The sequence below is a fragment of the Chinchilla lanigera genome, unplaced genomic scaffold, assembly GCF_000276665.1.
Source record: "Chinchilla lanigera isolate Chin_1 unplaced genomic scaffold, ChiLan1.0 scaffold00033, whole genome shotgun sequence".
In the NCBI taxonomy this organism is placed as follows: domain Eukaryota; kingdom Metazoa; phylum Chordata; class Mammalia; order Rodentia; family Chinchillidae; genus Chinchilla; species Chinchilla lanigera.
The window spans coordinates 21,303,079-21,328,225 of NW_004955434.1; the positions used below are offsets into that span (position 1 = coordinate 21,303,079).

General features: G+C 44.3%; 1 protein-coding gene across 2 annotated transcripts in view; it reads left to right on the top strand.

Moving 5' to 3' along the window:
* The window catches only part of Adamtsl1 (ADAMTS-like 1), a 462,751-nt gene that overhangs the window by 373,510 nt on the left and 64,094 nt on the right, over nucleotides 1-25,147 (top strand). For both annotated transcript variants that reach the window (XM_005388722.1, XM_005388721.2), the window contains exons 20-21: nucleotides 267-394; nucleotides 18,540-18,668. In XM_005388722.1, the coding sequence (XP_005388779.1) occupies nucleotides 267-394; nucleotides 18,540-18,668 (257 nt within the window). The remainder of the gene's footprint in view (nucleotides 1-266; nucleotides 395-18,539; nucleotides 18,669-25,147) is intronic.

Consider the following 25,147-nt stretch of genomic DNA (forward strand, 5'->3'; position numbering starts at 1 on the left):
AAAGAGAGATGCTACCGGTTGTAGGGAGGCCACCATCCTAATGTGTTTGGGGATTTGGCAAATTTTAATTTCTGCCCATTCCGGATGCAGAAACTGAATAGTGGTTTATAAAGTTCAATCATGCTGAGTCCTGTTCCTGGTCCTTGCTTCAGTTGTTAAAACACGGTCCTGAGCATACCCCAGGAGCCTTCCTGCTTCCCCAGTATCGAATGCCAAAAAGGCACCAGCGGACTTGACCAGGTTTCCATTTCTTTCTGTTGCTCCAGGATTCTTCTGCAGCCAGATGATTCCTTACAGATCTTGGCACCAGTGGAAGCTGATGTGGGTTTCTATACTTGCAATGCCACAAATGCCTTGGGATATGACTCTGTCTCCATTGCCGTCACATTAGCAGGTAAAAAAAAAAAACCTGTTCAGTTGTATTACAAAATCTTTGTCGAGTGAGTGTACATGAGGTGTCAAGTAGGCCCAAGTACACAGAGGTAAATGTCACAGACTTGTCCAGCAGGGAGTTTATAACTATGATGAAATTTAAGTACAGTGTGAGATACAGTGAAGTTAGTGCTGTAACTGATAACCAAAGAATATGCAAATACATCTCTTCCAGCTGGGAGGTCTTAGACTTGAGGTAAGTAGAATTTTGATAAGCAAAAAGGAGGGAAACATTCTGGGCAGAGAGAACACGAGAAGAGGTGATGTCTCAACATTAAAAGTGTATCAGGGAACATGAGTTGTGAGCTATGATCACTGAGTGCCCTTTCGGCATCCTGTCACTTCCCCTTGTCCACATGTTGCAGAAGACTTCAAGATGTACAGGTGGTGGGAATTCCACACTCACGCCTTGGAGCAGAAGAGTTCCCCAGAAACACTCTCTGATTCTGCTTTGCTTCGGTTGCTGGCTCTAATCCATCTGCCAACACTTAGCCTACATTCAGAGACATTAACACAACATTCTACACAGGGTGATTTAAGAATATAGCAACTCAGCACAATGTCCCCAAGGTTGTGGTCTTGTAGTAATGCACCCTTGTAAAACCTGTTTACATACAGGACAGATCCATGCCTTTGAAACAGAAAGAGACCTTAGATATCTGCTGGATCAGTGCACTCATTTCTCAGAGGCTGGGCAGTCAGGTCACACAGCTACCCAGCTGGTGGTGGGGACAAGCAGGGAACTGAGGGCAGCTAGTGACCAGCTCTGTGCCTCACTGATCCCACCAAAACAGGATCCTTTTCTCAGACCTAGGTCATAGAGTCTTTGTGGCGGTGTTGCATGTGTTTGTATTTATTCTTTTCAATCGCCGTCCCCTCAAATGATTCAGTAGATGCTAGAAAAGCTAACATCACCCCACACTGACCTCATCTGTCCATGCTGGGATTATGTTGTCATGCTGTACTCCAGTAACACATGCTACTCCCTTGGATATCTGTTTAGCAACAGTATTTCTGCCCCTATGATCCAAGGCTGATCTGGGAAGGGACCTTTAGCAGGCAGCTTTGCAGGGAAGATGAAAGTAAACAAGGGAGAAGGCAAGCTAAGCATCCCTGGGATGGATTAAAGACTGATATTATTACTGCCTGTTTTTCAGTGGACAAGACATTTGCTTTTCTCCTAATGTATTCCAGTTGCAATCTTTATCCTCCTCTTCATACAGAGTCCAGATGCTCAGCACCAGTCTTATTAAATCTCTTCTGCCATCCACCCTCCTACCTGCCTTAGCAAGGGAACCAATGACGTCCTTCCAGTTGCTAGCTAATAGTGGCTCTTCCCGGATTAACTCTTCTGTTTATATTTATTCAGCTCATGGCTCAGCTCTGCCACAGACTAAATATCCGTGGTTCACCCAAATTTAATAGGATTAATGGAAACCTGTCTGGAATTAACCAAGGCAATTGTAACATCAGGCTTGTCTTCAACTCTTTGAAGAGGAACTTTTGGTAGATACCAAAAGGTTCAAAGGCAGGAGAGATAAACAGGGCAGGGAGAGGCACCAGAGAAGAGAGGAAGAAGCTGACCCATGAAGTATGATCACAAACACCACAGCCAGGGCTTAGGGAGCCGAGTCCCTGTACTTCAGCTGCTGGGATTTGTTCAGGTCTGCTGGTGAATCTGCCATGCAGCACCTCAAATGTAAAGGTTCAAAGTGTGTATGTTGCTTAAGAATATATTTGCGTCTTTCATCCACACCAGCATGATGTCTGTACTCACAAAAGTAGGTGGCTCATCAGTTACTATGCAGTGAACTCTTGCCGAGTGTTCTGAGACATACAGTGACAAATAAAACCAGCATGTCCTGCTCTATGTTGTTTACAGATCAGTGAAGGCAATTGATGGATACATGGCTACCTAGAACTGAGAAATAACTATGGTTTACTTCAAATGTGTACACCACAATCTCGCTCAGCAGTATATAAAATATAACCTAAATATAATTTCATCTGAGGAGAATGGATGTTGAGCATTTAAAATCTTGATTACCAGTTATATTGCTTCTTTAGCTATATGATCTGGAACACAGTACATAACCTCATGAAGTCTTAGGTCTCATCTATAAAAATGAAGTTAGTAGAGGTTTCCAGGGTTGTGGTAAGGTAAAGAAATTTGTAAATGTGAAAAAATTCTCAGCCCAAGGCCTCGCATCTCACTCATGCTCAGTGAACATTAGGCTCCTTTTCTTTCTCTAAGTCTTCGAAATTAAACACATCCTGAAAACAAGGCTAAGATGTGAAAAACATTAGTCCTTGTATTAGTCAGTTTTTCATCATTGTGATCAAATATCTGAGAAAAGCAACTTAAAGGAGAAAAAATTTGTTTTGTATCATGGTTTCAGAGGTTTCAGTCCATGGTTAGCTGACTCCATTACTGTGGGCAGGAAGCCAGGCAGAACATCATAATAGAAAACATGGCAGAGGAAGCTGTTCCCCTCCTGAGAGCCACAGAACAGAGAGAGGGAAAGAGTCTCCAGAGAGGAAGTAGCTGTCTCCAGGGAGATGACCCCAGGATTCACCCCTTTCAACTAGGTTCCACTTCCTCTTTGTCCCCTGCCAATGATGTCATCACTGATGAAGTCACAGTGCCCATGAACCAATCACTGCTCAGAAGCTCATCATCAACCCAGCCTTCTGCACAGCCTTTGGGGGAAATAGATCCAAACCATGAGAGCCCGACTTTGCTTCCATATATTTTTCAATCTAAATCTCAACACTGGTATTCTTTCAAGTATGGACTTAGTTCATTTGCAGTCAAAGCCTCATGCTGCTGTTTTTAAAGCAATTACATTTTACCTGGACTTGAGGATAAATGTAGGCTAAAAAGAAGAAAATTCTTCTCTCAAGATAATCAAACATCCCCATGATTTCAAAAGGAAAGTATGGATTTGAGTCTTGCCATTGTGCCTGCCTTGACCAGATGCAGAGAACTTTATTTATAACAGTTCACAAGAGCAGGCATAACCTGGCTTGTGGGCTTGGGAGCCTCTGAGTCTAGGTTTGAATCTCAGCTCTGTCCCTTCCTATGCTGTGTAACTGAGAAGCTTCTTTAAATTTCCTGATTTAGTTTCATCTTCTATAAAGTGGTTATGAAAATGCCTGACTCAGAGAGTTCTTGTGAAGCCTGAGTGGATTCATCATATAAAATGCTTACAATTGTGCCTGGCACGTAGCAAGCACGCTGTATTTGTTTGATGTTATTATTATTGTCAAGGTCAACTTGCGTTTTCATGAAGGGAGAATCCTTTTCAGAGACCCAAATGCTCACCAGCCCTCTTTTCAGCTGCTTTGTCCAAGTCTTGGTGGCAGCTGGAGAAGCTGAAGGAGCTGTCTGGGAAGCGGTGGGAGCACCTGGGTCAGCGCAAAAGAAGCAGCCTGTGATGAGAGGCGCTTCTTGTGGGCCACAAAAAGAGGGGCCTGAGAGATTTCCACTGTCCTCCAGCAAGACATCTCCCACAGTTTGCCCCACGCCCTGGGTTTGGTGTGCCACCGATTCTGCCTCTCGGAGTCACTTTAGCCCCATTGCTTACCCTGCACAATTCTTCAAGTGTGGGATCACCACTTAGTGTCAGGCATATTAATTCCATCAAGCCTTCCCTGCCTTGTTCTGTTTGGGCCTACAAAATACTGTCTTTAGGGCCCTTTTCTTCCCTCCAGATTCATCCATATGTGTTCATTTTAGCTTCATCTTGTAAGCTCGGACACTTGAGAGTGCCTTGCCGTTGTCTCAGCAAGGAGATGGCCCGTGTTGCCCTTTCCAAAAGCTTCTCGGGGACAGCCCCAGAAACTCACAGTGCAGCCTTGTAGACCCAAAGACGCACACTTCCTCTCTCCTAAGTCTACTTAGCCGGATACCTGCTTCACTGCTCAGAGCAGAGATCAGAGTAGCTTACAGTGGAAAGAAAGACTGAACGGAGGAATTTTGGGAATGTCACCACAATAGCACAGGCCTAACATTTTTGAGTGCTGATTACTTGGTAGAGAGGTTACAACTAGGACTGGGTAAAGAGGAGTTTTCAATGTGGGCAGAGATAAGAACAGAGATTGGAGCACTCCCTTGGTGCAGATTCAGCTGCTGGCCAACTTCCAAATCCAAATGACATGGGCAGAGTTTTGAAGGAAAACAGTAGTTTCCCGGCAAATTGCTTCAGCCTGCGTCAGTGGCCCTTGGCCCACGTACCAATGCAGGTGTGCCCAGGTCTCCCCAGATGCGGACTCTTGGGGGGTCAGACCCGAAAGGGGGACATTTTTGGTTGTCACTGATTATATAAGATACAGAAGGGTTACTGTGAGGCCTGCCTGACATCAGCAATGGAAAACGAGAAAATAAGGGCAGAGGGATGGGTATATCTGTCACGGAAAGAAGAACACAGATGAGCTCACTGGGTTGCTCCCATGAAGGGACAGACAGAGAATATTTCCCCTTTCCTGGTATGCTTCTGTAGTTTTTTTGTGAGGTGAAGAGCTGACGCATACTGTGTCTAATAAAGAGATTCGAGAAGCTTCACTGGGAAAATTTTAATAAAAGATAGAGGATTTTTTTTATAAATTCTTTTTACTCTGCTCCTCCTCATCATGATGTAGAGCTGCAATAAAAATTGAGCAATTGTGTAAGATTTTTATAACATAAGTCATTCTGAACGGGCATTTCTAATCTGTTATCTAGAGGAGCATTTCGTTCATAGTGAACTACCCTTCGAGGGCCTCGTAAGTCATTCTGAACGGCATTTCTAATCTGTTATCTAGAGGAGCATTTCGTTCATAGTGAACTACCCTTCGAGGGCCTCGTAAGTCATTCTGAACGGCATTTCTAATCTGTTATCTGGAGGAGCATTCTGTCCATAGCGAGCTACCCTGCAAGCGCCTCATCACCATGCGAGGCTGAGAAAAGAACATCTGCTCTGGTGCACTCAGAAAGGAAGACACATTTGACTGTGTTCCCAGGAATGCTCGTGGCCATGTGGCAATAGCTACTGACTGATCCCTCAAGGCGACCTCATTACTTGACAAAACCCTGAGCAGCCAAAGCCCTTGCCTTCCTAAAGCACAGGAGTGAAGAATACCCATCAAAGACCCCAAGCATGTCTAGAACTCACATAAAATAGGTAAGGGGACAGCAGGAAATCTAACTTACTCGCTTCTCAGTAGACTACAGGAACAAGAAAGAGTCCAAGTGGTGTAAGTGAGCCCGTCTCGGTCACAAGAAAATTCTACACCTATCCAGCGGGATGCAGGAAGGGTGTGCGGTTGGACAGGTAGTGGGAGATACCGTGTCCCAGCTAGTAGTTTCCAGGAGAAGCTACAGTGCCACGTGGCCATACCTTCTTGTGGCCATACCGTCTTGTGGCCTTACTGTCTTGTGTCCCTTGTCTAGAGCTCTGCAGTGGAACATGCAAAGGACGTTATGACAGAACCACTTGCTGCCTTATTGTCTGGAGGGATTCGCACCTTCAGCTGAATAATTAGGAGAGGGGTGGCAGTGGCCTAGTACCTGCCACACTGGCACAGGCAAAATAATCTTAGCACCCAAGGAAGATAGTAATGCAGTCAAGGGCAGGAGAGGGACGCTGTGCAACCTGAGAACATTCAGCAAGGGCTCAGCCCTACTCACGTCCTTAGGTTCTAAGGGCCCTATAATATTTATGCCAGAAATCCAAGGGCAACAAAGTTCCGGTCCTTCCTCATTCTTGTACATGGTAACTCACAGTCACAATCTTCACTCTGACCAACAAAAGTGCAAACCAAATTAATAATACTCTTTCAACTTTATGGAGATGCAATTTACCAATAAAAAATCTATTGTGAGTGTACAACTCAGAGATTTATTTAGCAAATTCATATAGTTTTGTGACCATTATTATAACCACTTTTAATTTTTTTAACTGCTTGACCAGGGTACAACTCATGTACATGTAACATCCACTTATACAATTCAGTGGATTCAATGTGTTCAAAATTGTGTGTCTGGCCTGCATGGTGGTGCACACCTAAAATCCTAGCACTTGGGAGGCTGAGGCAAGAGGATTGTTGTGAGTTTAAGAACAGCCTAGGCTACAAAGTGAGTTGAAGGCCAGCGTGAACTACATAGCAAGACCCTGTCTCAAAAAGACCAAAAAAGAACAAAAAAAAATTGTGTGTCTGTCACCACAGTCACATTTAGAACACATCCTCATTATTGCAAAAATAAGCTCCACCTCTCCTCACCATAGCTCCGGACAGTTCGTATAAATTGAATCATACAGTATGTGGTCCTTCAGTACTGATTTCTTTCACGTAGGATGATAATGTTTCTAAGACTGATCCATGCTGTAGCATGTATGCTATACTCCTTTCAAGCTAAATGACCCACATTATTGTGTCCCAGCAATAGAAAAGTTAACTAATACAACCTCCTTACAGAAGCAGGAAAGAATAGCCACATAACCCAAGAGAAAATAAGGAATCTTATTCTTTTTTGTTGTAAAGTAATGGTCCATTGCATAGACAAAATACCTTTTATCCATCCGTTCATCAAGTGGTAGATATTTGGGCTTCTGTTTTTTATTATTATGAGTAATGTTGTTATAAAGACTCAAGCACAAGTTTTTATGCAGGTATATGTTTCATTTCTCCTGGAAATACAGACCCAAGAGTAGAACCGCTCAATCATGTGGTACATTCATGTTTTAACTTTTTTAGAACCTGCTATGCACGCTCAAAGCGGCCACACCATTTCGCATTTCCACCTGCAGTGTGAGGGTTCCAGCTTCTCCACACCCTCTCAGCACTTGTCATTGTCTACCGTTGTCATTGCAGGCGTCCTCATGGGAATGACCCAGTATTTCATTGTAATTTACACTCACATTTCCACAATGACTAGTGTTCTCACGTATCCTCATGTGCTTATTAGTTCTGTGTGCATCTTCTTTCTTTAGAGATAGTGTGTATGGTCTGTGTACTATTTCTATTGCTTTCATAACAAAGTACCACATGCAGATGACTGGCACTGGCAAAAATCAAAACGCTGATGGAATGTGTTTCTTTCTAAAGATTGTGGGGGAAAATCCTTCTCCTGCTCTTTCAGGTTTTTGGCAAAATTTCGTTCCCCATGGCCTGGGACTGTGACCCCCATTTTCTTGCTGGCTATACACTGAGTGTCATTCTCAGCTTCCAGAAGCCACAGCAATCTCTGGGCTGAGCTCCTGTCCTCCGTCTCCAGAGCCCACAGTGATGGGCTGAGCCCTGCTCATGTCGCTTCGTCTAACATTCTATGGCCCCATCCTTTGACTGCAAGAGCTTGTGGAATTAGACTGAGTTCACAGGGATGGGGAAACGTCTAGAATTTTCAATGATACAAACAGCCCGACGTGGCAGCCACACCTTAAGTTCCCCACCACTGACCTAGGATAACCTCCCTACTTTGATCAGCAACCTTAACCTTCAGCAGATTGCACTCCAAAAACATTACAGCAGAGGGGTTGGGGATTTAGCTCAGCGGCACAGTGCTTACCTGGAAAGCACAAGGTCATGAGTTTGATTCCCGGTACCAGCAAAAAAACAAACAACAAAAAAATTACAGCAAAGGTCACATGTATCTAAGAGGAACATTCCTTAACTAGTATGTGCAGAAATGTGAAGAAAAAAACTACAAATTTTCATTCATTATATTCATGTAACACATGATTTTAATTTTTTTAGTTCCAATCTAGAAATTATTTTCAAAAAAATGACACTATTTACCAGAGATCACAGCATCTCTCATAGATAATATACTATCAGATATTAAAACACGTGTTACAACAAAACTGACAGCTTAAACGTTATGGCTTAACAAAAGTCACCTTCAAACATGCAGCTTCTCATGACGTTGAGCCTATGCATCTGAAATACATAACAATATTTAAGAAAGAGTTTACTCGTATGTCTCAGATCAGCCAAAGGTTATCGATTTGCAGCCTTAATTCCCTCGTGCCATGTCACACCCTCCAGGGATTAGAAATAGCCGTATTTGCAAGGTCATTATTCTGCCGATCCCATCCTGTCTGGAGGACACAGCTCATTTTTATCTCACTGCTGCCAAAAACAAAAAAGCAAAATCAATATTGATAGACCTTCCAACTTTTCTAAAGCCAAACTAAAACTATTTCTTAAGCAGCACACACTTTTTAAAAGATCTGCCCATTTTTAACTAAACCAAACCAATTCAAATTTCTAAAACTTCTCTTCAGACTAACCACGTTTGTCCCCTGAGCATAGTGTGGAGGTTACCAGAAGCCAATAGTTAAATCCTGTTTCCCATAGCCGCTTGTGTACCATGCCTCATTTCCCAGGGAAAGAGTATTGCAAAAATATCATCACAATTCATTTGATTAGATTCTACTGAATAAAATCACACAATGATTTGGAGATAAACATTTGTTCTTTACTATTACTACAAAAGAAAGCTATTCTAATAATAGAATGAATTAGATTCTAAGGAAAGTATTTGCCTCATTACCAAATTTAGAAGCAAATTCAAAACAGTAAACCTATTCCCTGATTTTAAACATAGAAGATTTAAATAAATGCATTCTTGGGTCTCTTTTAGAGCTAAAAGTTCTATAAATCTCTTACATATAAATAAAGGACAACAATATCACCTACCATCTGCAGCTATAAACTCCCCTTACCTGAAATTCTAACATTGAAAATTGACTCCATTCCTATTTGGGGAATAGGAGAATGATGGCAAAGAAGAAGTCTTAGAAAAATAACAGATGAGAGGGAAACTCCTCTAAGGACATAGGGTAAACAGACTCGATTGAAAGCTCAAATGCTGACTCAGGAGGTAGAAAGTGGAGGTGAGGGAGATCTAAGAAAGACAGCAGGACAGCAAGAATTTCTGAGCTATAAAATGTGAACAGCATTTGGAAGGAGAGTCAGACTAGGAAAAAAATAATGGGCTTTAATACAACTATTAAATATGACAAAGCAACTCTTGCTGAAATTTCTAGTTAGAAAGATCTTGGAAAGCTTCTGGCAAACTAGTAACTAGACATTAATAGGCAGGACCCATTAGGACTAATGTGAGATGTGTAAGTTATTTATATTTATAGGGGCTTTTGTGGGTTCTCACTAATCTTGGTCTCCTCAGCTTAACTCATGAGCCTTAAATTCTTCAGCTGAGAATTCTCGCTTCAGGACGTATTTGGAGATCTCACTCTGGCGTCCCTTGAGAGGCACCTGTGATGGCTGAAGTGTGAACAAAACCTGGCATTTGTAGAAACAGTACCTCGATATGCTCATCCATTACAAGACCCTGTCAGTCAACTAAATTGGATTGAATAATCTGCCTAATTTTAGGTACTGAAAGTATGTGAGATTTATAACATTCCCTTGCTTTATGCTTACCTTTTGCAGGATGTTCAAACATTGTAACTACAGCCACCATTATCTTCTTTCTCTTTCTCTTGAACTGAAATTTGGGGCTGCTGTGGACATTACCGTTGTCTTGAACAGCATGAGGAGCATTGCCAGGGAGTCATCCTGCCATACGTGGTTTCATAGCTTCTCTGAAAATGAGGTTCCTTGGGATCGCCAACAAGGACAGCTGGATGGATCCACTAAGCTCTTTGCATCTGTCCGGATAGTGATACCAGTTAGAGAGAACCCACTGTACTTAAATTACTGTTTTTCTAATTATACTGAAACTCTCAAAATTCTTCAAAATAGAAGCAGTTTAGTTCCTCCTCAACAAATGTGTTCCCTCTCCTCTTACCCTTCTTCTTCTTCTTGTGAACCCTTTCTTCACTGTGTGTTTTCTTAAGTTCCCAGCACTGCCCCTTGGAGTATTTTCTCACTGTGTTATAGCAGACATACGCTGACGAAAGCTACTGTTTATTTAAACCTCCTCCTGTGCTGTGGCATTATTCGAATAGCTTTATATGCATTATTCTACTTATTTGACTTCAGGATCTCAAACCGACCTGCCATTAACATGTCTTTTCTGGAGCTCTTAAGTAGTCTCCAACCCTGCCTCTGGAAGCCCTTGCTTCTACCATTGTTTATTTTTTTTACTTCGTCTCTCTCCTGGGAATGAATGCACTTGCACACTTCCTGACCTAGGCTGCCTGCCCTGGACAGTGAAAATCTAAATCTGTGAAGGAGAATTCATTTTTGATAGTAAATGATAAGAGAAAATCAGTTTCAAATGACATTCATGGACTGTGATGTTGGAAGAATCAAAAGATCCATTTGATTTATTCGTTCAATGAATCAGCATATATTAGGACTTGCTAACTGCTGCAACAAATCTCTACATATATGAAGGCCAAAATAAGATAATTTATCTCTTGCTCCCATAAAAGTCTCCAAGAGTTGTGCAAGAGTTGTAGCTTGGGACAAGCAGTGGCACGTATTACTTCTGCTTCTGTTCCAGAACTCGGCCCTGTGCCACGCCTAACTGCACAGAGGCTAAAAAGTGACCCAGCTACGCACCCAGAAATAAGAGGAAAGGGTTTGCTTTAGTGTTTCAAAGCTTCTGTTTGTGGGGGCCTGAACCGCAGCTCTGAGAGAAAGTTAATTACAGTACTCTTCACTCTTGGCTTAACTAAAAAAAGAAACCTTCCATCCCTCTGGCTGCTCTCTGTTACCTTTACAATGGGCCGGTAAGATTTTTCAAGCACAGGTGTTCAGATTTTTTCCCAGTGGATTCTGACTTTCCTGGAGTGCCGCATGATACAAAGAGGCCTGAGCAGGAGCCAGGCCCAGCACACAAGCGTGTTTCTGAGCCTTTACTCCTGGGCTGGCCTTCGGTCTCTAGAGGGATTCATTCTTCGGAGCAGGGCGTGCCTCGTTTACCCAGATACCTTTGTCTTACAGGTCATGGGGTCACACTCCTTCCGGAATGGTTGTTACATCCATAGAGGCTGACACACAAGGCTGAGCTCTAGCTCCACTTTGCCCATTGTTGCAAGGGCTGCCAGTGCAGGCCTCTGAGCCTCGGTGTCCCTTGCACATTACCTCTAGCAGAACTTCACTCCAAAGACTGAGGCATACGATGCCGTCTGCAGGAGCCAACAGAAATGGTTGTGTGCTTCTGTCTCTGGGCCTCACTCACATTAGACCTGGCAAATTAAAGTGCTCCTCTTCATTTCTATTTTTCCTAAATTGATACAAGTACGAGAGGTGGGCTAATCTACTATGAGCCTAGTTCTCATTCACTTTTAAATGCACATAATTTCATAGATTAAGTAAAAGAAAAATAAGCAACCCTATCAATTTCCATAAGTTGTCACTAATCTAATCCGTAGCTGAAGCCAACTTGCTCAAACTGAGTGGCTGCTTGCACCACACGCGCGGCCCCGCCAGCCTCTCACACGGGTCTCCGTGACGGTGGCCCCACTCACCCCTACTTTCTTCTGTGTCACCTGTCCTGAAAGCCTTTCAGTACAGGGTACCAGGCACATTTTTTAGCATTGTCTTAGCGGAAGCACATCATTTATTATTTCATTCCTTCTCTATGTATTTTCTTCTTAGTTACTTTGTATAGCTAAACTAGTGTTCACTCAACTAGTTCTACAAGTAAACTAGTAATATCAGTGTGATTTTAATTGTGCATATAAACATAGGCCCTGAGTCATCTGGCAGCCCTCAAAGAGCAGTACTCAATTGCCAGGTGATTGTCTGGATGATCTCATTCAAGGGCATGCTGGTGTATTTTAGACGACCGTAAAATTAAGAGCCACAACTTTCAAAGATTCTACTAGAAAACTAGTGATGTCACCAAAGAAATTTCTTGGCAGGAAGCAGAAGCACCAGTTTATCAAAACTAAGAGCAACGCACTGAATATTAAACTTGACTGTATGTCAGAATCACCCAGGAACTTATTTAAAATAGAGGTCACAGCTATCACCCTGTGCCAGCTAATCTGAATTGTCAGCCTGGCTGGATTAAGAGGCTCTTGGAGAAATCACTGGACCATGGGTGTGCCACCCCCACCAGCGGCTTAACCCACCGACCTCATGGCTGATGTGCTGGTCGGAGGCGGGGTACCATCAGAGAGTATATCTATCCTGGACGCTGTCCTGCTGAGCTTTGCTTCCCCCATGAAATAGACAGCTTTGCTCCACCGTGCCTCTCTGCCCTGATATTTCTGTTTTAGAATCAACCAACCAGAGAGACTTTGGAAATCATGAGCAAAATTAACTATTCCTTTAAGTTCTATGAGTCAGGCATTTTGTCCCAGCAACAGGAAGCCTGACTAATATATACGGTTGATATTCAGATTTAGTACATCTAGAGTGAAATATGTATATGTGTGTGCATGTGTGTGTGTAGATAGATAGATAGATAGATAGATGCATTTTTCTAACAGCTGTGGGAGGGTCAGTTGATTAAGATGCGTTGCCTCCATTATAAATTTCGGTTGATTATAAGTACTTGGGTAACTTCGTCCTTTGTCTTAACAATGGTTCATAAATGTCACAGGAACATATAAGGAGTAGCCTGTACTAACAGCAGCACTTCTACTGACAGGAAAAGGGGCCATTATTTTTCAGCAAAAGTGCGACATAATTAATTAAGGCTGAATTTAATTCAGTGACATTTGAATTTTATAGCTATGCACTTGCAGCTATAAAAACCACCTTTATTATTAAATTCCTGTAGGAAAAATAACTTGGTAATTGTGGGGCTAAAACCATGGTCCCCAACCTCATTTCCCCACTGGCACAGTTGTTTTTATAACACCATGAGGCAACTCTTGTACCAGAATGGGACAGGTTGTGTTTTTAACAAGGGCCCTGAGGGTCCGAGGCAGCCAGTCTGCAGACGAGGATTTGGGATCCCTGTAACAAGGACTGGACTTTAGGTGAAAGGTCTGGTGTTCGCTTCAGCCTTACTACAGCTTGCCAGCTGGGTGGTGCTGGACAAACCAGGGAGCCTTTCCCAGCCTCGGCCGTCGTCTGTGTCAAAGACAGCCATACTTTACGTGTCTGCCTCTCTCCTCAGGGTTGAAAAACCTCAGATAATGCACATAATGCACGTGCACACATTTTTTTTTTCCTGTAATACATATTCGTTAAGGGCCTTCCGTGTTCTAGGACGAGGTGGCAAGAGTGAAAAGAGCAGGAGAGATGCGGTCCTGGCGCTCGTGGGGAATCTCTGGGAAGTACGTAGGGAAGAGAGCACAGAGAACAAGCAAATAAATAACAAGTTCTGCTCAGGCAGCCCTGTGAACAAAACCGTCGGTGAGACGCATCGTGCCTGGCCGCGCAGCGGAGAGCGGCGTGCTGTAGATGCAGCAGATGAGAAGGCTTCACAAGGGGACACTGTTTGCACAGAGACATGAATGGCCAGAGGACAATAACCACGCGGACCTCTGCAGACAAAAGACGTCAGGAAGGGACAGGGCACCAATGCGGCTGCTTGCAGGAAGGAAGGAGGACAGTGCGCTGGGTCACAGTGCTTGATGGGAAGCGTCGTCTCGGTGAGCGGGCGAATGAAGTGCTGGCCTCTGTGTGCAGGGGAAGGTCAGTCATGAAAACAAGGCAGAAGTTTTGCTCAGGTTGCCCTGAAAAGCGGTAGAAAAGTGAAGCAGGAAATCTGCATGATCTAATGCGTGTTTTAGGAAAATCACCCTGGTTGTCTTACGAGCCTGCAGTGAGGCAAGAGTAGAGGCAAGGAGATGGGTAGGCTGTGCAGCTGTGCGGCTAGCGCTGAGGATGGCACGAGGTGAGAGCAGAGGTGCTGCTTAGATTCACGGTAGATCAGGAATGAGAGCTGAGTAGCTTCGTCACGGTAAGAAAGTAAAGTAAGCATGCCACTGTTGGTTCAGTGATACTCCAGGCACTCCTCCTGCGGTCACCTGGCACCTGTTATGCAAACAGCTCAGTATGAATATTTCTTCTTCATATCAGGTCATACACAATGCTAAATGAATGACATACAGGTGAAAGAAGGGGAAGGAATAGACACGAAAGGCCTATCCGCATATTCACGGCACTCAGTCAAGTTTCCACTCCTAAACATAATTCCGGTGAGCTTAAGTACCTGTGCCTAGGGAGAACTAACACCGCAGAGGAAGAAAAAGAGGAACAGCTTAGCTCTGAGGCTATGAATAATTAAAAACTGAATAGATACGGGAGAAAACAAAACACATCAAAAGCAGGTGTAAGACTCCAAGGAATTTTTCTGGAATGAGGTTTCCTTCACAGTTAATGAAGGCAGAGGGGAGTAGGTGCCGTTTCAGAAGAGCCCAGCTACACAATGGTTAAAACAAAATTAAACCCATTTGATTTACAAAAGATTAGGCTTTAGGCATATGAAAATGACTTCACGTGGACCCTGTTTCCCCAAGGTGCTCAATAAATGAATCTTCTCGTTGTATTTTATGATCATATTTATGAAATGTTGTATTTTTCCCAGCTGATAAATGCCGCCTAAAACGTAACATACACAGAACTCCTACTTCTAGGAAGACGGAGTGGATGGCGCACTCTTCTCCCTGTTCTTCCTGCTAAGGGCATGAACAACCTTATGTACAGCGCACACATGAGACTGAAAAGTGGAGAGGAGAAAACAGACTGGCTAGAGATCTTGGGAACTGAGCAACAGCTCATACAGTTTGTAAAACTGTGAATCTGTTGGATTTTCTTTTTGCTTTATAAATCCCCAAATTGAAGTTGAAGAAGCCAGTGACCAGAAAATGCCAATGACTACTTTAAAAAAAAAATAGCCTAGATTAAAGTCCCTGCTCTCATTAGCAAAAGGACCAGAACAGGGGCAGCATAGCAAGATGCAGGTTATTTAGAAAATGCTGCTCTTCCTGGCCAAACATCACAGGCAACACTGAGCCGCCACCACACCAGCAAAAGCTGAGTAGGAGCCCAGACTTTCCCCCCAAAGACCAAAGGGAGGAGCTCCCAACGCCCCCACCTCCCCATGGAGATGGTATCAGAGAAGGCGAGGACGTTCATCCCTAGCAGGACATAACATGGACACCAGCGGCACCCTCTCTGCCCTCCTCCTCCTGCCCCCTGGTGTTAGGAAAAGCCACTGGAGAGTCACAGCTTTTACTACCTTCCAGCAGCAGGCAGGCTCCTCCTGTGGGGGTGTCAGTGAAGGCAGTGGGAGCCGGAGTTCTCAGCCCTGGCCAGCAATAATGAAAGGCCCTCTACTTGGGAAACAAAGGAAGCCACAGGGGGAACCACGACTTCTGCCTCCACTGGGTGATAACAAGGTAGCACCTCCCTGCTGCCATGCCTGAGTGGTTTCAGAAAAAGCCAGCGAAAACAGAAGGTTTAAATAAGGTTCAGAGTCTCGTAACATAGAAAAACATGGCATTTGCAACCTGTAATTATTCACCATTCAAAACTATACTTTTACTACCTTTATTCCAAGTGGTGTAGAAGATCTATCCAGTATAGTGTTGTAGGAGAAGAAATTAACAAGCATAGAGGTGAGAAAAAAAAGAAATAAAACATCTGTATTTGCATTTGCAGATGAAATGAATCTACAAAAGAAAAAAGTCCTAGAACTAATTTAACAAAGTGACAAACTATTAAAAGTAAAACAACTTTCTATAATCCTACACACTAGCACTGAACAATGAAATTAATAATACAATGTCATTTACTACCTTTCACAAGAAATATTTAGGTATAAGTGTAACAAAATATAATGAGGCTCATAACCTGGAGACTGCAAAACACTGATAAAAAAAATTAAAGATCTAAATTAAAATAGGTAGACATGCAGTGTTCCATGGGCTGAAATATTCAACAAACATGTCCGTTTCCTCCTCACTGATATAGTTAATGTCATTCCTATCAAAATCCTAGCAAGATTTTATTGACATACACAAGATTATTCTAAAATGTACATTAAAAGGCAAGATAATTAGTCTGACAAAGAAGAATGCAGTTGGAGGAATCAGCCTCTCTGATTTTAAAATTAATCGTTGTTATGATAATTAAGATAAGGTGGTATTACTGGGGGCAGGGACACACAGATACGTAGAGAGCCCAGAAATAAACCTACGCAAAAATGCCCAACTGATGGTGACACAGGTGCAAAAGCAATCCAATACAGGAACAACAGCCTGCTAAATACATGGTGTCGGAACAATGGGATGTCCGTAACAACAATCAAGTGAACTTTCACCTACATCTCACGCCTTATACCAAAACTAACTCAAAACGTATCACAGACTTAAATGCAAAACCTTTAGAATGCAGAATTAGATAAGCAGTTCTTAGATTTGTTACCAAAAGCATAATCTACACAAGGAAACACTGACACGTTGGCTTTTACCAAAGTTAAAACCTTAAATCCATGAAAGACCATGTCAAGGAAGAGGGAAAGCCGAGGACTGAGAGAGCATTCCTAAGCCACCTATCTGACAAAGGACGGATATCTATATAGAAACTTCAAAATTCAGCAAAGAAAATCTAACTAGAAAACGCTCAAGTTACACAAATAGACATTTAATCAAAGAGGATACACATATGGCAAATAAGCACTTAACGAGATAGTCAACTGTTGTGGTTTAAATCTAGAAGACCCCGAAACTCTCCTGTGAGGGGGGCAGGACTTTTAGGGGGTGTGGCCATGGGGTGCCCTACGTGTCGGGGGATTCATCCTCTGGTGAGCTCAGCTGCTGTGTGCAGTGGGAGGTGGGGCTGGTTGGAGGTGGGTCATCGGGGCCAGGACCTGGAAGGTATCTCTCCCTCCGCGGTCCCGCCCTCCTGTCTGTTACCAGGACATCTTTGCCCCTCCCAGGCCCTTCAGCCATGCAATCTGCTCTGTCACTGCTGCCTTGGACTGTACCCATGAGACACAATAAACCTCCTCCCTCTGAGTTCTGGGTGTCGGTTATTGTGTCTCAATGACAAAGAAAGTGACTAAGATGGGAAAGTGACAAATCACTATCAGAATAAATGAAATGAAAACTAATCACAGCACCAAACGCTGGCCCAGAAGCACAGAAACCAAGTAACCCATACACTGTCTAGACGTGTGAAATTGTAGAGCCACTCTGAAAAGCAGTACCGTGGTTTCTAAAGAAATAACTAAACATGTAAACACCATAAAACCTAGAAGTCGAATTCCTGGGCACCTACCCCAGAGAAATGAAGACTTGTGTTCCTACCATAACTTGAACCAGCACGTTCATCGCAGCTTTATTTGAATGTGACGACCCTGAAACAACCCAGCTGTTCTTCAGCAAGCAAATGGCTAAACAAAGTGCAATGCAGACATACCATGGAATATTACTCAGCAGTAAAAAGGGACAAACTATGGAACCATGGTACCATGTAAAACCTGGAAGAATCTCCAGAGAGTTATTCTAAATGAAAAAATAGATCCCCAAAGATTACACACTGTGTGATTCCATTTATGTAACACTCTTGAAATGACAGAGTTATAGAAGTGCTGACCATATTAATGATTGTCAAAGAATTAAGGAAGGACTGGGGACACGATGAGGGAAGGCATATTGATGGAAATGTTCTGTAGTTCAACCTTATTAACACTGACTTTGAGACCATTATGTTGCAGTCGTCTCCACTACAGGAAACTGGGTGAGTGCACCCAGAACTGCCGTGTGTTAATTCTTATACCTGTGTGTTGAATTATCTCAAAGTAAGAAGTCTAAAAACAAGCCCTTGGAAATGTCACTTACAGAGTGATTTGTCACTTTCCTGTCTTAGTCACTTTCTTTGTCATTGAGACACAATAACCGACACCCAGAACTCAGAGGGCAGAGGTTTACTGTGTCTCATGGGTACAGTCCAAGGCAGAAGTGACAGAGCAGATTGCGTGGCTGAATGATTAAGTTGCATAAGTCATCCCAAACTGTACACCATGCCGTCTATCTTCAGGCACTGCGATCCTCCTCCTTTCCTGACAGCTTTGTGGAAGGCAGACTGGTGCACGGAGGGGTGATTTCTATTGTGAAATTACATTTTTTGAGGGAAAGCACGATTAACGGAAAAGCCAGGGAGGCCAGTGGTTCATCATTTGTTGTCCTGTAGGTCAGGCCTGGAGCCACCCTCCGGTAACATGTCACGTTCTCTCTCATCTTCAGGAAAGCCACTAGTGAAAACATCACGAACGCCTGTGACCAACACAGAGAAGCCTGCGGTCACCGTGGATATAGGAAGCACCGTCAAAACAGTGCCGGGAGTGAATGTGACAATTAACTGCCAAGTTGCAGGTGAGAAATTCACCACTGTGTTCATTATTCAAATACTACTGGAGAAGGGCCAGGGATAGAGCTCAGCAGCGAAGAGACTGCCTGGCAAGTGCGAGGTCCTGAGTTCCATTCCCATTGCAAAAAAAAAAAAAAACAGTGGAGCCTCATTCCAGGTTGAGGCACACAAAGACAAATTAGACACAACTTCTACCCCCAGGGACTAAGACAAACAGGAAAACTAAAGCATAAACCTCAGTCACTGAGAAATTACAAAGTGATACAAAAATTTAGAGGAAAAATTAATCCTGGCTGGGACAGTGAGGTAAAAGAGGTCTTGGGGTTTTTTTCTAAATGTTTTTAGGACAAGTCTCAATTGTATCATTTAGGAGTACCAGGTGATGTACACAGGACGGAAGGCTCCAGTCATGCTGGTTAACATATTCATTGCTTCACTTACGGTCACCTGGGTGCTTTTGTTTGTTTGCCAATCTCAGCTTTTTGAACTGATAGAAGGTGAGCAAGCAAACATGGAGGCATAGGAGTTCCAAGCAAAACGTAGCAGAATAGATCGTGAGTGCTGGCAGCCCTCGAGGCCATGCAAGGAATAGTGTGAGCACTGGTCCGGGTGGAGCCCGGAGCGCAGAAATGGCGGGGAGGGCTTGGACCTTAGTAAGGTGCACCGTGACTGGAGCACAGCCGACCTTCACAGCCCGGCCAAGGACTTGAGGGGGAGCCAAGAGGTGCCTGACACTGAGGAGCCACACTGCCAGCAGCAGGTGGAATGGACTGGGGAAAGGTGCCTGGAACAGAGGAGCCGTTTAAGAAACCATCGCTGTGGTTCAGAGGAGAGGCTTTGGGGCCTGAACTCGAGTGTGGAGAAGCGTGACAGCCGGGGTGAGACCAAGAGGAGCCTGCAGCTTACTCAGATCAAAAGTGAAAGGAGCCATTAGAGAAGATAGCCAGTGTCATTCGGAGCTGCGACACAGGCACCCCCTGCAGAAGGCCTTACAGAGGCCAACAGGGGCAGGAAACACAGAGAAAAGTAGGGGATAGGAGGGCGGGGCCTCATCCCAGAGGAAGGAAGACATGCATGGTCCTTGTGCCAGTGGGCAGCTACGGCGTCCTGACTGCTGTTGTCCTCCTGTAGCATGTCCACACCCAAGCCAGATTCCCATTATGTCCTGTCTGCAGAGCAGCCAGACACCCTGGCTCTGAGGCCTGCTTCAGCTTAGATCTCGGTCTCACCACCTGAGCGTCTACCTTGACTTGTAATCTGTAATTCCAGAAAACTGTTCTGAGTAAGAAAGAGAAAGCTCTTGGTGTAGAGCACGTTGTTTCCAAAGGATGGCTAGGCTTGATTTTCTCCGAAATGTCCTAACAGCTGCGGGACCTCTGAAACTAAGTCCTGGCGTTTGTGCGTCGGCTTCTCCTTTGCAAGGCTGCCCTGACCTGTGCTTGCAGCCTCGTCAGTGAAGCCTTCCAGTACCAAGCCCCTGCAGGTCCTGCGCTCCCAGGTAAGAACGCAGGACCTGTGCGGCCTGAGTGGTGTCTGTAGGGCCCTTGCCGCAGAACGATCACTCCCCACCGGTCACCGCGACCACACCTGACCGCTTTGAGCATGCGCCTTGGAGTCGAGCACTGTCCTATGACAGATCGTGCGTGTCTCTCCCTGACAGCTAGGACTGGTGAGAGTAAAAAGATAGGGAAGAACAGGCGGCAAAGCAAGGAAGCAAGCGCTGGGATAAGACCGACAGAACCAGACTCCAGGCGGGACGTGCGGGACGTGGGAGTCGAGGAGATCTCACTAAGCTTTGGCTCCCACTTGCACGCTGCCCGGGCCGTCTCCCCCAAGACCCCGCCCCTGGCGTTCAGCCGGGGCCTAGTTCAGGAACCTTAGAGCGAAATCTCAGGTTGTTACATCCAGCTTTTGCTGAGCTTTCACAGCACAGACTTTATTTTTGTTTTAACTCATAAAACCACTCTGTTTATTCCTGATTAATTAAAAACGAATCTCTAAGTGTCTCTGTCTTTCTGCCTACCGTTTAACCAGGTATTTGCTCAAGGTGAGTGGGAAAGACTCTGCTTTGGATACACGGTGAGTCCTGGGCAGAGACCCTCCCTGAGCTGAGTCTTAGTCAAAACGCTGATAGTGCTGCTGAGCACTAGCCCCAGGAACCACTTCTACCCACTGCCAGAGGCGGCTCTCGGACTCTGTCTGCTCTTGACCATCTTGCTGTATCCCTGGTCATGGGCGTGGTGACAGTCCTGACTGGCTGGGTGAAATTCTGTGGGCTTCAGTAACACTTCCCGTGGCTAGCAATGTACTAGCTTGAGCAGAAGGCACCATGCTGTGGGCCTGGCAGAGAAGGGACTTACTTAAAGAAGGGTTCTGATCTAGTCACTTTCTTCACTGCTGAAGCACAGTACTCAGGACCCATGACTTAGAGGAGGAGAGATTTATTCTGGCTCACGGGTAAAGTCCATGGTCAGCTGGCTTCAAGATAGACACAGGACGGCAGGGGTCCACAGCGGAGGGAAATGTGCTCAGCCCGCGGCAGCCAGGAAGCACAGAAAGAGGAGGAGCCCGGCAGGAACAAGACGCACCCCTCCACGCCACGCCTCCTGACAGCACATTCCACATGTGATGCACATGTGAATGAGTCCACTGATGTAAAAGAACTGATCACCTTCCACGTGCATGGGAATTTGGAGAGACCTTTAGATCTAAACAAAAACAAATTCATTTGTGTTATTCATTGGCAATTTTCTATTGAATATCTAATGCAGGTTAGACCACATATTTCCTAAACTAGGGAGACAAAACCCTGTATCACTTTTAATGTGTTTGTTTTGTTTTGTTTATGTCTGTGATGTTGGTATGTTGCTATTGTTCTTTTTTTTTTTTTCTTACTACTCTTATTAAAATAAAATAAATATATCAATGGCCAACTAAAGTAGGGAGACATAGGTGAATAAGACAAAACTGTCAGGAAACTCACAGAATGAGGAGTTATGAAATACATAATTGTAATACAATGTGATATATAGATACAGTTGATGTTTTCTTCTTATACAATATTGGAACATTGCAGAAAGCTTAGAAAACATACAAAAAACAATGAGACCAAAAAGGAAATGAAATAGCTTGCTCAAAGCCCTACTCTCCAAATTCAACCAGTGGTCACTGTCACATATTTCTTTAATCGCGACTTTTCAACTTGCTTCTTTTTCACTGAATAAGTACCTGGCTCTGTCACAAGCTTAAATGTAATGGCTATGTGATGATCTATATTTTAAGAACATTTAATTTACCTAGACATATGTCCTTGTATGTTTGAGTTGTCAGCATTATACAACTTTTCATATATGTGCACTCTCACCTAATAGAAAACAGCCTAACAAACTCTTCCCAACCCGTGAGTATGAAAAGCACTAGAAGCTTCTTCTTGAAAAGTGATCCAATCCACTGTACCATTCTCAAACTTTTTCTCTATTTGGCAAGAGTTCAGAACATGAGTAAAAGGTATAAAATCAAGGGAGGAGGAAATATTTCAGTCCCTGAGAACAGGATATGTGAGGAAAGGGCACGCTACATTTAAAGGCGGAAAATGCAGCTGCCGTATGGATGACTGGTAGCCTCGAGGGCAGAGAAGAAAGTGTGCCATGGGTGGGAGGTGGGGTGGGCAGGGCCGAGATCTTACATGCTTTTATAGTTTAGTGCACAGCTTGAGCTTTTATCTTGAAAGCAAGGGATGCTTTCGAAGAGATAAGATTAGCTGCACTAGTGGTACAAATGGAAATGATCCGCCACTGTTTGCCAACTATTTAGTGGCAGATTGGTTAAGGTAAGTGAACCCCCAAAGGAACAGTGGTTCAAGCACTTTAGAAGTTTATTATTGCTTGCCTAAGGGCCCAAAAAGTGTGCCTGGCCCTGGAGAGGGTCTGCTCCCACAGTCATTCAGCATGCAGCATGCTGGCAGCTGCCTAAATACATCCTTTGGGGCTGAGGATAAAGCTCAGCGGCACAAACGCCGACCTAAATACGTCCCTTCCAAGATTTCTCTGGGTCTGTCCTGTCACCTAGAGAGCACATGCAAGGTGTGGAGGAGGGTTAAAGTATTTAAAGGTCATAGCTGAGAGTAGCACACACTACTACTTTTCATTCTCCTCACTGGCCACTCACAGCCACAAAGGATCTTGGGAAACATCCTCAGGAAAAAAAAGAAAGTAGATATTTTTTGGTTTTTTGTTATGTTATTCTTGTTTGTTTGTTTTTTGAGACAGGGCTCACTATGTAGTTGAAGCTGGCCTTGAACTCACTATATAACCCACACTGGGCTAGAATTCACAGTGCTCTTCCTGCCTCAGCCTCCCGAGTGCTGGAATTACAGGTTTGCACCACCCTGCCAGGCTAAGAAAGCAGGTTTTGTGACAGCTGTCAGTATCTGGCATGGTCAGCATAGAGAAATGTGAGAGGTTGCAAACCTGCTCTCAAGACTGCCGTGAGGTTTTAGAATTGCCAAAGCTGACATTTGAATACTATATCCTTCCTCTTGTCTTGCTCAAAGCTACCTGTAGTGGTTGATACATTGTGTCAACTTGAGAAGTTTAGAAGTTTAACTAAGCAACTCAGCCAGAAGCCAGGGACTTTGTAAACATCCTGAGCCTGTGTGACAGGAGGGCATGGAGATGGTGTGAGTGCTGCACCGGCCCTGAAGGGTGGGATGATCCTACTGACAGTATAAGGGAGGAAAAGAAACTCGCTCTTTGCCTCTTTTGCTCTTGTTGCTTTTGCTGTCTTCCACCACCTTGATTGCTGCCCCTCACCATGCCACCCTGCCGTGGAGCCAGCTGATTACAGACTGAAACCTCCACAGACTGTGGGCTAAATTAACCTTTCCTTCCTTAATTTTGAGCGTCAGGTATTTTGTCTCAGCAATGAGAGAAAAGTAGCCAGGACAGAATTTGGTACCAGGAGTAAAGAAAGGTGTTAATCATTTATTTGGCTGGTTGGCAGAAGTGTGGCTCAAAAGATGGCCCACTGTGAATGAGCTAGAGCTGCATGATATTCCATGGTTTACTATCAGTGAGGGGATTCAGAGGCTTAGGGAAATGGGATTGCTGGAGTGGATCTGTCAGGTTAAACTTTACCCTTTATACTGGGATGATCTGGAAAATGTACCCTTCACCAATACCTAGAGAAACAGGCTTGGGGGCCGGGGATATAGCTCAGTAGCACAAGCACCTGCCTGCCAAGCGGAAGGTCCTGAGTTCGATACCTAGTACCACAAAGAAAAAAAAAAGAGAGAAAAACAGATTTGTGAAGGGAGCACCAGCAACCCTGAAAAGCCCTGTCATTGCTCTTCTCTGTATGCCAGACCTTACAGTGGGGACTGTGGTTACTCAGTTAGGGAATTTACGGGCAATGGGCTTGACTGGATCTCGGAGTGGCAGAGGTCAAGTGGCAGCACTTAATCACCAAGGGCAGGGTCCCCGTACTTACCAGAATGGACAGCAGAAGCAGACATTGACCAGAATGACCTGACACATGCAGACCTATAGTGCTGGCTGATTAGCCACAGTGTTCCCAAAAGTAAAATAGAATTTACTTAAAATAGAATTTAAAAACAAAATTTTTACTAGATTTATACAATCAAGAGAATTTGAGGGCAAATGAACAGAAACCTACTTCAAATCGTGGTAACAGGGAATCATGGCCCCTCAACCAGGTCCTGGATTTTTTTTCTTTTCAGTTCCTGGATTTGAGCCGATTTACAGACCCAGGACCCCTTGAATGGCAGGGAGGCCAGGTCCCCTTGGGGGAAGACCCTGATGTGCCAAAAATTTGTAGTTAGTATTTCTCTCACGCTTCCCCCAGGGACTTGAGGCCTTTTGCCCAAGAGAATATACACTGGGGAAAGGGCAATGACCAGACATTTTGGGGACTACTGGACACTTGTTCTGAGCTAACACTGATTCCAGGGGATCAAAACGTCATTGTGGCCCTCCAGTAAGAGCAGGGGCCTATGGAGGTCAGGCAATCAATGGAGTTTTAGCAAAGGTCCAACTCACAGTGGGTCCAATAAGTCCTCGGATCCATCCAGTAGTCATTTCCCCTGTTCCGGAATGTAGAATGGGACAGATGTGCTCAGCACTTGGCAGAATCCTCACATTGGCTCCCTGACCTGTAGTGTGAGGGCTGTTATGGTTGGGAAGGCCAAATGGAAGCCGTTGGAGTTGCCTTGACTGGTAAAATAGTAAACCAAAAGCAGGAGGGATTCCAGAGATTAGTGCCACCATCAAGGACTTGAAGGATGCAGGGGTGGTGGTCCCCACCACATCTCCATTTAATTCTCCCATCTGGCCTGTGCAGAAGACAGATGGGTCTTGGGGAATGAGAGTAGATTACTGTAGACTTAATCAAGTGGTGACTCCAACTGCAGCTGCAGTACCAGATGTGGCTTCCTTGCTTGAGCTGATTAACACATCTCCTGGTACTT